The sequence below is a fragment of the Pristis pectinata genome, chromosome 9 (genome assembly GCF_009764475.1).
Source record: "Pristis pectinata isolate sPriPec2 chromosome 9, sPriPec2.1.pri, whole genome shotgun sequence".
NCBI classification, from domain to species: domain Eukaryota; kingdom Metazoa; phylum Chordata; class Chondrichthyes; order Rhinopristiformes; family Pristidae; genus Pristis; species Pristis pectinata.
The window spans coordinates 44,654,912-44,669,764 of record NC_067413.1 but is presented as its reverse complement, the minus strand read 5'-3'; the positions used below and the strand labels follow the sequence as shown (position 1 = coordinate 44,669,764).

The 14,853-nt window shown below is 43.3% G+C and overlaps 1 protein-coding gene across 1 annotated transcript in view; it reads left to right on the top strand.

Annotated features, from left to right (window-relative positions):
• LOC127574051 (protein disulfide-isomerase TMX3-like) overlaps positions 1 to 14,853 on the top strand; it is a 93,725-nt gene that overhangs the window by 22,097 nt on the left and 56,775 nt on the right. The window contains 3 exon segments of the mRNA XM_052022654.1: positions 156 to 236; positions 7,683 to 7,782; positions 10,028 to 10,105. Coding sequence (XP_051878614.1) covers positions 156 to 236; positions 7,683 to 7,782; positions 10,028 to 10,105 — 259 coding nt within the window.

Genomic DNA, 14,853 nt, shown 5'->3' with positions numbered 1-14,853 from the left:
GAATTCAGTACATGTTTTTGGTAACACTGTGCTTTTGCATTCATCCAGATTTTGTCCTCTGAGGTTAACCCAATACAGTTCACTCACCTGCGGCAAAGGATGATGCTTGATAAACTATGATATTTGCATTTGATCAAGATTTTTTTTGTTAACAGATTAAAGGGAGATCTTGCATATAACTACAGAGGATCTCGTACGAAAGAGGATATAATTGAATTTGCTAATAGGGTGTCAGGGTGAGTAAAATTACCACCTTCGTTTTGAAATCTTGGGTCAGCTTTGGCTGAGTTGGAAGCACTCTGGCCTCGAATCAGAAGGTTGAGGTTTCATATCCCACACAGGGAAATGAGCACAAAAATCTAAGATATATTCCAGTAAAAGTTTGAGTGAATGCTGCACTGTCAAAAAGTCACATCTTTTGGATGACACATTCAACAGGTGCCCTGTTTGCCCCTGTATCTCCCCTCAGGTGGATGTAAAAGATCATGTGATCTTAATTCGAAGAAGAGCAGGAGAATTTGAAGTTGAAGTGTCTGTATCACCTGTATTGAATGGAGATCACATGCAACAGCAGTGAAATAGACGGTTAAACATTTCTCATTTGATCATCCAAATTTGAACATTTTGATCTGAATTTTGAGAACAAACCAAACCTATTTCAAAGCAAGTCTGAATTTGGGTCAGATGATGAAGAGCCCATTAGCCCAACGGTCCTTGAGATTGAGAGGAAAATGAACAGAGGTTTAATGGTGAAGTGGGTGATAGGTGTGGACTGCTTTTGAATGCTTACATTGTGTAAGGTGCTCAATCTATTTCCTCTGTACATCGTTCTACATTGTGTTGCCATTCACTTTGTACAATGAGACTGCATCTCATAGTAACTCATAATAGTTCTTAGACAAAACTTCACAAAATATCAGTTTTGTGTTCACAACTCGAAGCATAGACCAAGGGATTGGGTTAAAAAAGTTAAATGTGACCCAGGGTGCACTAATGTGTGACTAATGTATTCACCTTGAGGTGTAATTTAAATATAGTTTGCCATTATCAGATTAAATAAGGTTCCTGTTTCCCTTGCTCTGAAAAGGAGCAGTTCATTAATGAGTTTTTTTTTTGAAAAAGCATAAATGTGGGCAAGTGGAAATTGCATTTTTATCTGCCCTCTATTTGAATTCAGTGGGAGTGCTTTTGAGTTTGGCTTTTTCTGATGTAGCTGTGGAACTGAGGTAAAAGCTGGAGATGCTCAGCAGGTGAGACGGCATCTCTAGAGAGAAACTGAGTTAACATTTTGAGTTGATGACTTTTCATCAGAACTGGAAAATTGCGGAAACAAGTATTAGGTTGCAGAGTGGAAGAGGTGAAGAACAAAGGGAATGTCTCTGACAAGTAGAATTGAGAAACTAGATGAAAAATTAATCAGTGTGAAATGCTAACTTTCAGAAGTTTAGTTCAGAAGGTTTACAGTGTATGTTTTTTTTTAAATCGGTTCTTTGCGTGACAGGTACAACCTTACACTTTTGCTTAATATGCTTTAGAGAAAACACAAGTACCTTTCCTCATCCTAATTAGTCATTAGGTGATTTTTCAGTTGAAGTATCTGTATCACCTCTATTGAACAGAGATTACATGCAACAGCTGTGAAATAGTGTTAAACATCACTCATTTGATCATCCTAATTTTAACATTTTGATCTGAATTTTGAGAACAAACTAAACCTATTGCAAAGCAAATCAGGATTTGGGTCAGATGATAAAGAGACCTCTGGCCCAACAGTCCTTGGGCTTGAAGGGAAAGCAAATAGAGATTTTACAGTGATGTAGGTGATAGACATGAAGAAAATGGCGCTAAACAGTTCAAAAAGGAAAAGGTGGTTGAACGAAGGTTGGGCTTTCATGAGTTATGGCACCCATTGTCCTCGTCATTATTTATCCTTTGATTAACAAAGGATTGGAGTTGATGCTTGCCCAGGAATTTCCAATGGAAAATGCTGTCTCAGTATGTAGAATTCTTACTCCCACTTCATTTCAACTTCTGCCTGAGGAAAAAGGATAATAAAGAAATAAAAAGGGACAATGGAAATGGGGCACTTGAGAGACAGATGACATAAAATTGGCTTATAACATTTATGGAAAGGAATAGTGTATCCAAAATTTTAGCAGCTGATGCTATTTTGTCCAATAAAACCAATAATCTTTGATTTGCAGAATTTGGGTGCATTTTATTGCTGCGTTCCCCTCTGTTTCCCAGTCCTTGCTCTTGTACCGGTTAAACATAAAAGGTTCGTATAAATTAATTCTGTTGCCAGCTATTTGGCAACATAATAGAAAGGGAGTGAGTTCCTGCTACTACTTCTCCGATTGAACTGGCAAATGGGCAATTTAAAAACTAGATTGATGTAGCGACTCACCATCTGAGCAAGCGAATCGGCTCGGTGGTCGGGTCGCGCGTCGTTGGAGCAGCGAGGCACAAGATGGCAGTGGACCTTCGTCTTCCCCGAGCGACGGGGAGAACCCGCGTGCGGGAAAGGTTTGATGACGTAGCGTATACGTCATTGCCGTTTTAAGTGGACGGGAACAGTCTCTCTTAAAAGGCCCGCACTAGGCGGGAAAATAAACCAGTTCTTGTTCTGAAACCCTTCGACTAGTGTCTTGTTTTCACATCGCGGTAGCAGCCGCTTCATTGGTGACCCCGACGGTCCAAACGGATTTTGGAACTGCACAATGGACGACAACGCAGCAGCCAACACAGTGGCACTCAAGCTGCCCACCTTTTGGACACTTCGTCCCAGCGTCTGGTTCGACCAGGCCGAAGCACAATTCCACCTTCGGCAGATCACCTCCGACTCCACAAAGTACTACCATGTGGTCAGCTCTCTGGACCAGGAGACAGCTGCCCAGGTCAGAGACTTCATCCAGTCTCCTCCGGAGGACGGTAAGTACCCAGCTTTCAAAGGCATTCTGATTCGGACCTTCGGCCTCTCCCGTCGCGAGCGCACCACCTGCCTGCTTCATCTCGACAGCCTGGGGGACAGATCCCCATCGCCCTAATGAATGAGATGCTGGCATTGGCTGAGGGACACAAGCCCTGCCTAATGTTCGAACAGGCCTTCCTCGAACAACTACCCAACGACATTCACCTGCTGCTGGCTGACGCCGATTTCAGCAACCCACGTGAAGTAGCTGCCTGGGCAGATGTCCTGTCGAAGGCCAAACGCGAGAGCGGTTCGTCCGTCGGCCAAATCGCCAGGTTGCGAGCCCAACGCCTGCCTAAACCAGTCCCAGCAACCGAGCGACCACACCCCAGAAACAGATGATGACACTGGCGACCAGCTGTGTTTCTACCATCAGAGGTGGGGTGCGGAGGCCCGTCGATGCCGCCCACCCTGCAAGTTTCAGGGAAACGCCAGGGCCAGCTGCCGCTGACGGCTACGATGGCTGGCCGCCAACAAAGCCTCCTATTCGTTCAGGACAAGCAGTCTGGGTGGCGTTTCCTCGTCGATACTGGAGCAGAGGTCAGTATTTTGCCCCCGACCGGCCGTGACACTCGTAACAGGCAACAAGGTCCTGTACTCAATGCCGCAAATGGCACAACAATACAGACTTTCGGTACCCGTACACTTCAATTACAATTTGGCGGCAGCTGTTTTACCTGGACCTTTACCCTTGCCACTGTCGCCCGACCACTCCTAGGAGCTGATTTCCTTCGGGCCTACAATCTGTTAGTCGACCTGCGAGGGAAGCGGCTAGTCCACTCTAGCACTTTCCAGACCTACCCCCTGGGAGGAGCCAGCCAACCAGCCCCGCGCCTGGACTCCATTTCCCTGTCTGGCAACGAGTTCACCAAGCTCCTAGCCGAATTCCCATCAATTTTGGCACCTCAGTTTACAAATTCTAGGCCCAAACACAGGGTGCGACACCACATCATTACCACAGGGCCACCCCTTCATGCTCGAGCACAACGACTGCCTCCAGACAAGCTCCGCCTGGCAAAGGAAGAGTTCCGTCGCATGGAGGAGCTGGGGATCATTCGCAGGTCAGACAGCCCCTGGGCCTCCCCCCTGCACATGGTCCCCAAAGCCACCAGCGGGTGGAGGCCTTGTGGCGACTACCGCAGGCTGAATGACACCACCACCCCGGACCGCTACCCCATCCCTCACATCCAGAACTTCGCAGCGAACCTACGTGGGGCCCGCATCTTCTCCAAGGTGGACCTCGTCCGGGGATACCACCAAATTCTGGTCCACCCAGATGACGTCCCCAAAACTGCGATTATCACCCCATTCGGCCTCTTCGAGTTCCTTCGAGTGCCATTTGGCCTTAAGAACGCCGCGCAGACTTTCCAGCGGCTGATGGACGCGGTAGGCAGAGACCTGGACTTCGTGTTCGTTTACTTAGATGACATACTAATCACCAGCCGTGACCGCCAAGAACACCTTTCCCACCTCCGCCAACTGTATTCCCGTCTCCATGATTTCGGCCTCACGATCAACCCGGCCAAGTGCCGATTCGGACTTGACTCTATCGATTCCTCGGCCACAAAATCACCAGTGACGGAGCAACACCCCTACCCGCCAAGGTAGATGCTATCCGCCATTTTGCCCACCCCAACACGGTCAAAGGCCTACAGGAATTCCTTGGGATGGTCAACTTTTACCATCGGTTCATCCCTGCAGCAGCCCATATCATGCGCCCTCTGTTCTCACTGATGGCTGGTAAGGGCAAGGACATCGCCTGGAACGACAAGTCTGCGGCTGCCTTCGTTAAGGCCAAGGACGCCCTGGCAGATGCCACGATGCTTGTACACCCTAGGAAGACGTCCCAACCACCCTCACGGTGGACGCATCCAACACTGTGGTTGATGGGGTACTGGAACAAGTAATCAAAGGCCGTTGGCAACCCTTGGCATTTTTCAGCAGACACATTAGACCACCTGAACTGAAATACAGCGTTTTTGATCGGGAACTTCTAGCGCTGTACCTGGCGGTCCGGCATTTCCGGTACTTTTTAGAAGGCAGGCCTTTCACCACTTTCACTGACCATAAGCCTTTGTCCTTCGCCTTCTCCAAGGTCTCCGATCCCTGGTCAGCTCGTCAGCAGAGACATTTGTCCTACATTTCCGAATTCACAACGGATATCCAACATGTCTCCGGAAAGGACATTGTCGTTGCTGATGCACTTTCCAGACCAACCATCCGCAACCTGTCCCTGGGTGTCGACTACACGGCCCTGGCTGACGCACAGCAAGCCGACGACGAGCTGCCCAGCTACAGAACCGCAGTCTCGGCCCTGCAGCTCCAAGATTTCTTGGTCGGTCCAGGTCAGCAGACCCTCCTTTGCGACATCGCAACAGGTCAACCCCACCCTATAGTTCCTGCAGCCTGGCGGAAATGCGTTTTTGACTCAATACATGGGTTGGCGCACCCGTCCATCAGATCAACTGTTCGACTGGTCGCCAGCAAGTTCGTCTGGCATGGCCTGCGCAAACAGGTCAGTGAGTGGGCCAGGACTTGTCTGCACTGCCAGACATCAAAAATCCAACGACACACCAATGTCCCACCACAGCAGTTCGAGCCTACCCGTAGAAGGTTCGACCACATCCACGTCGACCTCATTGGTCCTCTGCCAGTTTCAAGAGGAGCCTGGTACCTCCTTACCATTGTGGACCGGTTCACTAGGTGGCCAGAGGCTCTATCTGACATCACGACTGATTCCTGCGCCCAGGCGCTGCTCACAACTTGGATGTCACGTTTTGGTGTTCCAGCCCACATCACTTCAGACAGGGGCACCCAATTTACCTCCAGCCTCTGGTCTGCATTAGCGAACATGCTGGGGATGCAGCTGCACACCACGGTCTACCACCCTCAATCAAACTGGTTAGTGGAACGTTTGCACCGCCATCTAAAATCAGCCTTGATGGCCCGCCTGAAGGGTCCTAACTGGGTCAACGAACTGCCTTGGGTCCTGCTTGGCATACGCACTGCCCCCAAGGAAGACCTCCATGCTTCGTCAGCTGAACTCATGTATGGTGCGCCCCTGGTTGTCCCGGGGATTTCATACCCGCCCTGCGGGACCAAAGGGAACAACCCACGGCAGTCCTGCAAAGACTGCGCGAGAGGCTTAGCAACTTGGCACTGATTCCCACTTCGCGGCACGGTCAAGCCCCATCCTACGAGACTGTAAGTTTGTTTTCATTTGCAGGGGCACACCGCGGGCACCGTTGCAATGACCATACGAGGGGCTGTTCCGAGTCATCAGGAATAATGGGTCCACCTTTATTTTGGACATTGGGGGCAAGGAACAGGTCTTCACGACGGACCTCCTCAAACCGGCCCATTTAGATCTACAACAACCGGTCGAGGTTCCAGCACCGCGACGCAGAGGCCGACCTCCTAAGCAATAGCTAACACAGCCTGTGGATCTTGGGGACCTTATCGCCAGTTCTGGGGGTGGGGGGGGGTGGGGGCGGTTGTGTAGCAACTCACCGTCGGAGCAAGCGAACCGGCTCGGCAGTTGGGTCGCGTGTCATCGGAGCGGTGAGGCCCAAGATGGCAGTGGGCCTTCGTCTTCCCCGAGCGACAGGGAGAACCTGCGCGCAGGAAAAGTTTGATGACGTAGCGTATACGTCATTGCCGTTTTAAGTGGGCGGGAACAGTCTCTCTTAAAAGGCCCGCACAAGGCGGGAAAATAAACCAGTTTTTGTTCTGAAACCCTTCGACTAGTGTCTTGTTTTCACATCGCGGTAGCAGCCGCTACATTGACTAATTTTTGCTGGATACTTTGTTTTTAGACATTTGATATTTTAAATAAAAGTCTGCTGAAAAATTTGCAACAACAAATCTCCCTGTTGCATTCACCTTTTGCGAACTTTGATAATGTAGTATAGTTCATAGTGTACTTTTGTGCACATATGCTTGCTTTCTCCTGTGTGTGACAATATTGTACTTCATTAGTTACTGTTATTTAGATTTTCTTCCCTCTGCTTGGTATATTTCTCTTAGATGTGGGGTATAGTTGTTCAAAACCAACTTGTACTAGCTTAGTTTCAATTCACATTTCTTTCTGCAGTTTATTTGAAATCTGCTCTATTAATAAATTTTTATCACTAATGTCTGCTGTTTCTTTCAATCTACCTGATCCCAGCAAAACTCTAATTCTGTCTGCTTGTTCAGATATCCCTATGTTTTGGCGTCTAGCTCACTTGGTGCTGGTTCCCACCCTCCCTCTCACACCAAGGTCCCAGTTCCTGCACTTCCTTGAAACTTACTAGGTTGACTGGAAAATGTGTTAGACTACAGTGTAGCATCCAAAAAAAGTGTGTTTAGAGTATTAATTGGAATAACATCCATTAGTCCAATCTGGCATCATCAAAGTCCCAAGCTTGCCTGAATAAAGAAGTTTTACTGTACTTCAGTTCTAAATGTAATCTAACTGAATCTGTGTTAAATTTGCGGGTCTGCCCTTTAGAATAGACATGTTTATTTTTGGTAGTTGTTAAATGGAAGCAAGGAAATATAAACCAGAAGAATAATGGCTGCATCAGGAGAGGTTGCAGAGCTTTGTTTATTGGACACCCAAGTCAATCCCATCTAAGTGAGGTGTTGACATATAGAACCAGCAATAAACATTCATTTGAACTTTGATAAATTATTGTATTGATACATTTTTCATTTGTTTTATTCACAGGCCGCTGGTGAGATCACTTCCCACTCAACAACTCTTTGACCATTGGCAAAAGAGGCATCCAGTTTTCTTTGTTTACGTTGGTGGTGAATCTCCACTGAAGGTGTGAAAATAGTGTTTATTTTAAACATAGAGCTGCTTTTATCACCTTTTCCTAATTGCCTGCCATAACTTTGGAAAATGAGGAATATAAATGTAATAAACCTTCGTCACATCTTCTGTCCAATTTAAACTGGCCAATCCAGAGAAATCATGAAGATTTCTGGCATGTGTGGGTGTGAGGGTTAGAAGTGAACATCACTTACAGCATGAACATTAAGCTGCTTGAGAGAATGCAAGCCCTTGCTGCTTTCTTTTAAGCATGCTGGTTATAGGATTGGATTCCAGACCAGCCGATGTTGTACTAACATTTGTTTGGAAATGGTAAACTGAGTAACTTCAGGATAGTAAGTCTGCTCTTGTGACATCAACTAAAAGCCATGATATAAAATTAATGAGCTTTTAGAAATGGGCAAGTTAATTTAGTCAGCTAGATAATTTGATAAAGGGTAAAATTCACAAATTTGGAAGTTTTGAGAAAATGGTTGATTAGGTGGTTAAGGAGCATGTCTGTAGGAGCAAACAGAAAGACCACGCAGAGTTGGTGCTCAAAATAACAGACGATTTATTAAAAACTGGTGCACACCAGGAGACCAGTCAAAGCTGATCTACCTGAGTGCAAATTTGGTACAGCTTTTACATTCTCAGCTGACAAGATTACACAGAAACTTGATTAATAATAACACTAGGTTTGGATAACAGAATGGTGACTACAGAAAGCGTTAATCAAGGTTTCATTTGATACTTGTGGATAATCATTTTATTATGTAACTAACAGTAAATTCAATTTTCTATTACAACGATGGGTGCACACTATAAGATAATTAATGAAGTTCCTGAAACTTCAGTGTTGTTACTGCTGCAGTCCTTCTACTCTTAGGCTTGTCTGTGGCTCCCTGTTACCACATTAGCACAATCCTCCTCCCTACTTACTAGTTATTAGCCCTCGCTGTTCTTTCCCCTAGAACAATTTCCATAGCAGTGACTTTCAGAGCCATTTCATTGAGTGATTCATGTGAAGTGTCCTTTTCTTTATATAAAAAAGCATGTATGACAAGTAAATGTAACAGCACATATAGAAATTTGGTTGACTAATAAGGATGAGCTTGGATAAATTGGTATTGCTTGGAAGGAATTGGAATGAATGTACCCAAAGGTCAGTGCTAATATGGATGGGATATAGACTCAATTTGCCAACAAAATTAGAACTTGATAGGTGGTAAAGATCTTGAGTTTTTAAATGGAAAGAATTGAATACAAATGTAAAGTAACTATGAATTTGTACAGATCAATTTGTCAAAGGCTCAGGAATGCATTATGTAAGCTTACCAGATTGATCCTAGGGTATAGGAAATAATGGTTGAATTGAATTCACTGGAACAATTTCTATTGGAGCAGAGAAGGCCAAGTGGAGGTTTGTTAATGGGGGGGAAAAAAATAAGATTTTAGTAGCAAATTGGGAAAAGACTTCCCTCGAGTACTAAGACATTTGGGGGGGAGGGGGGGGGAGGTGGTTGTGGACCACTTGCCAGGATGTTAAGGGAAGAATTCAAAGAATATCACTTTGAATGTTTTGTTTGCAATGTGGAAGATATGTTGCAGCAAGAACATGTTGAGGTACAAACCATTGACACTTTCAGGCAATGTAAAACACCAATGGGGAAAAGAGTTTAGCTTTGCTGGAACAACTGAAAATGATCTAATACCAACATTCTGGGCTAAATGGCCTCTTGTGCTGTAAACTTCTATGGTTCAAAGTATTAACATAGCACAACATTCATCAGTTTCTCTACTGTTTTAACATTGTATTGCATCTTTGAATGAAATGTTAAGAAAATAACTTGATGCACAGACTTTCCTGGGTTGAGGCCTGTTTGCACTCATTGCCTTTTGATCATCCAACAGGTGTGATGCTGATCTGAGAGTAAATTATCCAACCTTAAGTGCTGGAAATCCCAGCAAATACTTCTCTGCTACTTGATACCAGCAGCAGATCTTGCCCTGTAATTTCAATGCTTCTGTGTACACACAGGATTCCAGAAACTTGCCAGTTTGCTCTGAGAAATGCTGGCAGTTCCATGTCTCCAAATCATTAACATATATAACAATTATTAGTCAGTAAATGATGACTAAATCTGGAAAACATACTTATTGTTTTAAATTGCTAAGATTTTTTTGGTGAAAGGAGGGCGGAAATAGAGAACTGTGTTTTTAATCATTTGGCATTCTTACAATTTTGCTCCCTTCAGGAGAAGTTCTTTGAAGTGGCATCAGAAATGATTGTGTATACCTACTTCTTTTCTGCTTCAGAGGATGCCTTGCCACAGGTAAACTTCTCAAATTACTTGAAAGAAGCCCAGTGCTAATTTTTCTTTTATAAAGATTATTGTGCAAGAGGTAGCTGGAAGGACCTAAAAGTAGCACCATTGTGACCCTTTTTCCCCCCCTCAATGTTTTCAATTATTCTACAGATGAGCAGTTTTTATTGTTACAAAGTTTCTCCCCTTTCATGTTTGATTTCTAGAATTATTTAAATTGTAGTTTAACTTTTATATTTATCATATTTCATTGCCAGTAAGTTAATATTAAAAGGGAGTTGCACCCATGAATTGAAATCTGACTACTGTGGAAGAAATACATTTTGTATAATGACACTAGTTCAAGATACTTGAGGGAGTTTGGGATGTATAATAGTGCGTAATTTGGTTCCCTTGTATGGATTTACCAAGTCATTTCCTTGCATCATAGCTTCTTATGGTTGCTCTTGGGGGGGAAAAAAAAATCAAGCAATAAAATTAATCAAATTAAGTAAAATATATCAAAGTTGATTTTTGCTGAGTGGTGACGTGTTCTTAAAATAGGTAAGACACTAACAGTGAAACTATAGACAGGGACTCCAAAAATCAATAACAGATAAAAAATAACTTCAGCCGTGGTTCTTCAGCTTCCTTTTCATTTTGGTTAACTCAAATTTAACAAGATAATGAGTTGAAGGGAATGTAAATTTGTAACAAAAGGCAAAAATCCGTAGTTTCTGGAAATGTACAATTAAAAATAGGTAATACTAGAAATATTCAACAACTTTACATAACCAATGATGCAAGTTCATCAGCCTCTAATGTAGGTATTTCTGACCTGTTGGGTATTTCCAGCATTCTCTTTCATATATTTCCAACATCAACAGTGTTCTGCATCTGAATTCTAGCATTACAGAAACTGCTAGAAACACTTAGTGAGTTAGGCAGGATCCCTGGAAAAGGGAATAGTTAAAACAGTTTCAGTTAAAAGGCCTGCATCAGAACTGGAAAAGTTTTTAAAAAAGAACATTTGTCTTAATTTGCAGAGATGCAGGGAGAGGGATAGATAGGACATACTATTGAGAATACTGTTTATAAAGCTGTTCTTTTGGGGAATATATGGAAAAGTCCTACTCTGGCCCCCTCCCCCCACCCCCCCCCCCAACTATTTCTCCATAACATTGATTGTATTAGTGTTGCTGCCTCTACTCGTATGGAATTCAAAAAATGTTATTACTTTTTGTGCTCTCGCTCTCACCCTCACATAGGCCATCTCTGAATCTTCCCTTGCCTTTTCTGGATCTCTGTGACTCACCTTCAAGGGAAAAGTTGACAATGTCCATTTAAAAGCCCAAAGGCTCCCATAGTTATCTCGACTTTGCTTCCTCCCAACTTGACTCCAGTAAGGATTCCACTCCATTCTCTGTTCCTCCATCTTCATTGTATCTGCTTTGACGATGAGACTTTTCACATCAGTACTTGAAAAATGCATTACTCTTTTTTCTTAATTGTGACTTCCCCTCTACCTTAGTTGGCTCAGCCCTTGACCGCATTTCATCTATTTGCTGCACCTCAGCTCTCATTCCCTTTACCCTTGACCGGTGTTCCCTGGTTGTCACTTTCAACCTTGCCAGTCTCTGTATTTAAAGATCATCCTTCACAATTTCCACCACCTTCAACACGATCCCACTGCTAGGCGCTTCTTTCTTTCCCTCCCCTCCCCTTCTAGCATTCTGAAGAGACCCTAACCTTTGTTACTCCCTAGTTTGCTGTTCCATTTCTGCAACCACTCCCCTTCTCACAGAAGTTTACAATGCAATATATGCTCTTTTACTTTGTACCTTTCCATCATTCAGAGACCCAAGCAGTCCCTTTAGGTGAAGCAGAGATGTACTTGCACTTTGCATTCGGTGTTCACAATGTGGTTGTCTCTACATTGAAGAAACCAAATGAAGATTGAGTGATGCTTTGCAAAGCATCTTTTGTTCAGTTCACAAGACTGACCCTAAGAATCACTTTAATTCTCCATCCTACTCCCTCTCTGACCATACTGTCATGGCCTCTTCCACTGTTCCAAACAAGGCCCAATGTGATATTGAAGAACAGCACCTCATCTTCCATCAAGGCATAATACTGTTTTCAGAACTTAATTCAACAATTTCAGGTATCTCATTTTGTCTTTTTGTATCCTAATTGGCCAATTCTGTAATATAAGTTGTCTTCATCTTTCCACAAATGCTGCCTGCTCTGCATTTCCATATTTCTTTCAGTTTTAGTTCTTTACAGCAATTCTGACCTCAGTAATCTACCAAGCAAATGACTTTATAAGCAGTGCATCACCACAGCAATCCTGGCCTCACCTTATCATAAATTGTCTATCCTATTCATGCTTCCATGATGTTCTCTGCAACTGAAAACACCTAGTTTTCCCACTTTTTCTTACCCTTGCCATGGATGTTGTTTGATCTGCTGAGTATTTCCAGCATTTTGATTTTTTTTTTCCCCAAATTTGTAGCACCTGAAGTTTATTGATTTCCAGTTCTGGCATTGTTTTTCTCTCTGTTATTCATTTCATTTCTACAACTCTTCATCACCTTCATAGAGCTACAGAGTCATAACTGAAAAGTTCCATCAAAGGCAACATAGTGAATTCTTCTGTACCTTTTCCACTGCAATCACATCCTTCGTATAGTATGGCGACCAGAACTGCACATAGTACTCTAGGTGCGGTCTAACCAGTGTTTGGTAAAATTGCAATATAACTTACCAGCTTTTATGTTCTATGCCCCAACCTACAAAGGCAAGCGTGCCATGTGCCTTTGTTATCACCCTATCTACTTGTGGTGCTGTTTTCAGCGAACTATGGATTTGAACCCCCAACCTCTCTGTTCGTCAACATTCTGTAGCACCCTACAATTTACTGTACATGTCCTACACCCATTTGATTTCCCAAAATGCATCACCTCGCAGTTTTTGCATTAAATTCCATCTGTCAGTGCTCGCCCAGCTTTCCATCTGATTTGCATCCTTCTGTAACCTTAGACAATCTTCCTTGCTATCCCCAACACCACCAATTTTTGTAAAATCCGCAATCTTACGAATCATTCCTCCTACATTCCATCCAAGTTGTTAATGTATATCAGCAACAATCTGTTCTTCAATCTTGCCCTTCACCTTTTGTCATTCATTCTCTCTTGGTATCCACCCCATCAAGGGCATTCCCTTTGTGCTCTCGATCCTTCCCCATTCTCTGCAATTCAAAATTTGCTTGATTTCTAATTCTTCCTCATTCCAATGAAAGGTCATTAACCTGAAGTATTAACTCTAATTTCTTTCAACAGATCAATCAGCATGTGTAAAGAGTATTGATAGCAATTTCTGTTTTTAAGGTCAACTGCTCCTTATGATTTCACTGTACACGTTATAGTTTCAAGTTAGTAAAGCCAGTTCACATTTGCAAGTACAAATGCAGCCAATCTTCATGTTGTGCAGAACACAATATTCTAGAAAGAAGCCATTAATTCATTTCTGCATTCAAAGAGAAAAAAAATTTTAACTTTACACAATTTTGTCTACTTAACATTGGTGTAAGAAAAGCGATAAAGGCAATGGAACTTTGAAAGGATCTGATGCACATCGGCTGCATTTTTCATTGTTGATTTCTACATTTTTTAAAAATGTTGTTATAATTATGCAATTTTACAAAGAAAAATTGTAATGTTTGTTTTTCCTCTCCCAGCCAGTACATATAAAGCCTAAAATAAGTGGCTATTGTCTGTTTGTTTCAAATAATCTTTCAGTTAAAGTTAATGAATTGATGACTTCAGAATGGCAAAAGCCAACAAGTGAAGTGAAAAGGATGTTTGGGGTTCAGTGAACTGTTTCTGTGCCACGGAAACAGTTCACTGAACCCCCTCAGTAGGTCATACAATTAGTTTTGAAGAATGACAAGCATAGCAATTCTTGGTTGAAAATAAGATGCTCTCTTGAAATTTAACCAACATTGGAGCCATACTGACTGCACTGCCCTGAGTCACTGACCTTATCTCAATCCTGTTGCACAAATTGCAGGAAATTGCAAATCTGCTTCCTGCATCGTGGAACTGGTGCAGATCCTTTCCAAAAACTGCAGGAATATTTATTCCCAATCTGCATGATGTACACCACTGTCAATAACAATCAAAGTTGGTTAGCTTGCTCAACTTTATGCTTCCATCTCCTTCCAGACTAATACTGGGGTTGAGAACTGCCTTGCATCCCAAACTCGAGCTCCTGCACTTCCCCTGCCCTTTCTTGTCCTTCATATGTTTCATGCTTCTTTCTGCTTTTATCTTCCTTAACCATCTGAGTGCCTTTGTCATTCCTTATCTCTCCACCATCAAATATTTTATCAATTGCCCATTCTGCTCAATATCGAACTGGCAAGTGGCAGGCAGAATTCATGCCACATAAATCAGGATATTAACTATAATTTCAGAGGAGAAAGTCCAGATATATCCCTTGACCTTCAGCAATAGCAACATTGCCATGTTTTCACACATCAGCATACAGGAGGTCAGAACATGTGAGACACTGAAGTCAACCAGCCAAGCTGCTGTTCTGAATACAACAGAAAAAATGTTGGGTGATGACTGACTTTCTGAATAATTTCTCTGTTGTGAGATGGTATTTGCTGTTCATCGGATTGGGACAGTCACAACAAGACTTCAAGCACAGCCATATTCAGGACTGAGTAGTATACATAACCTATCTCCCCTGCCAGCAGACTGTGTTCAGCC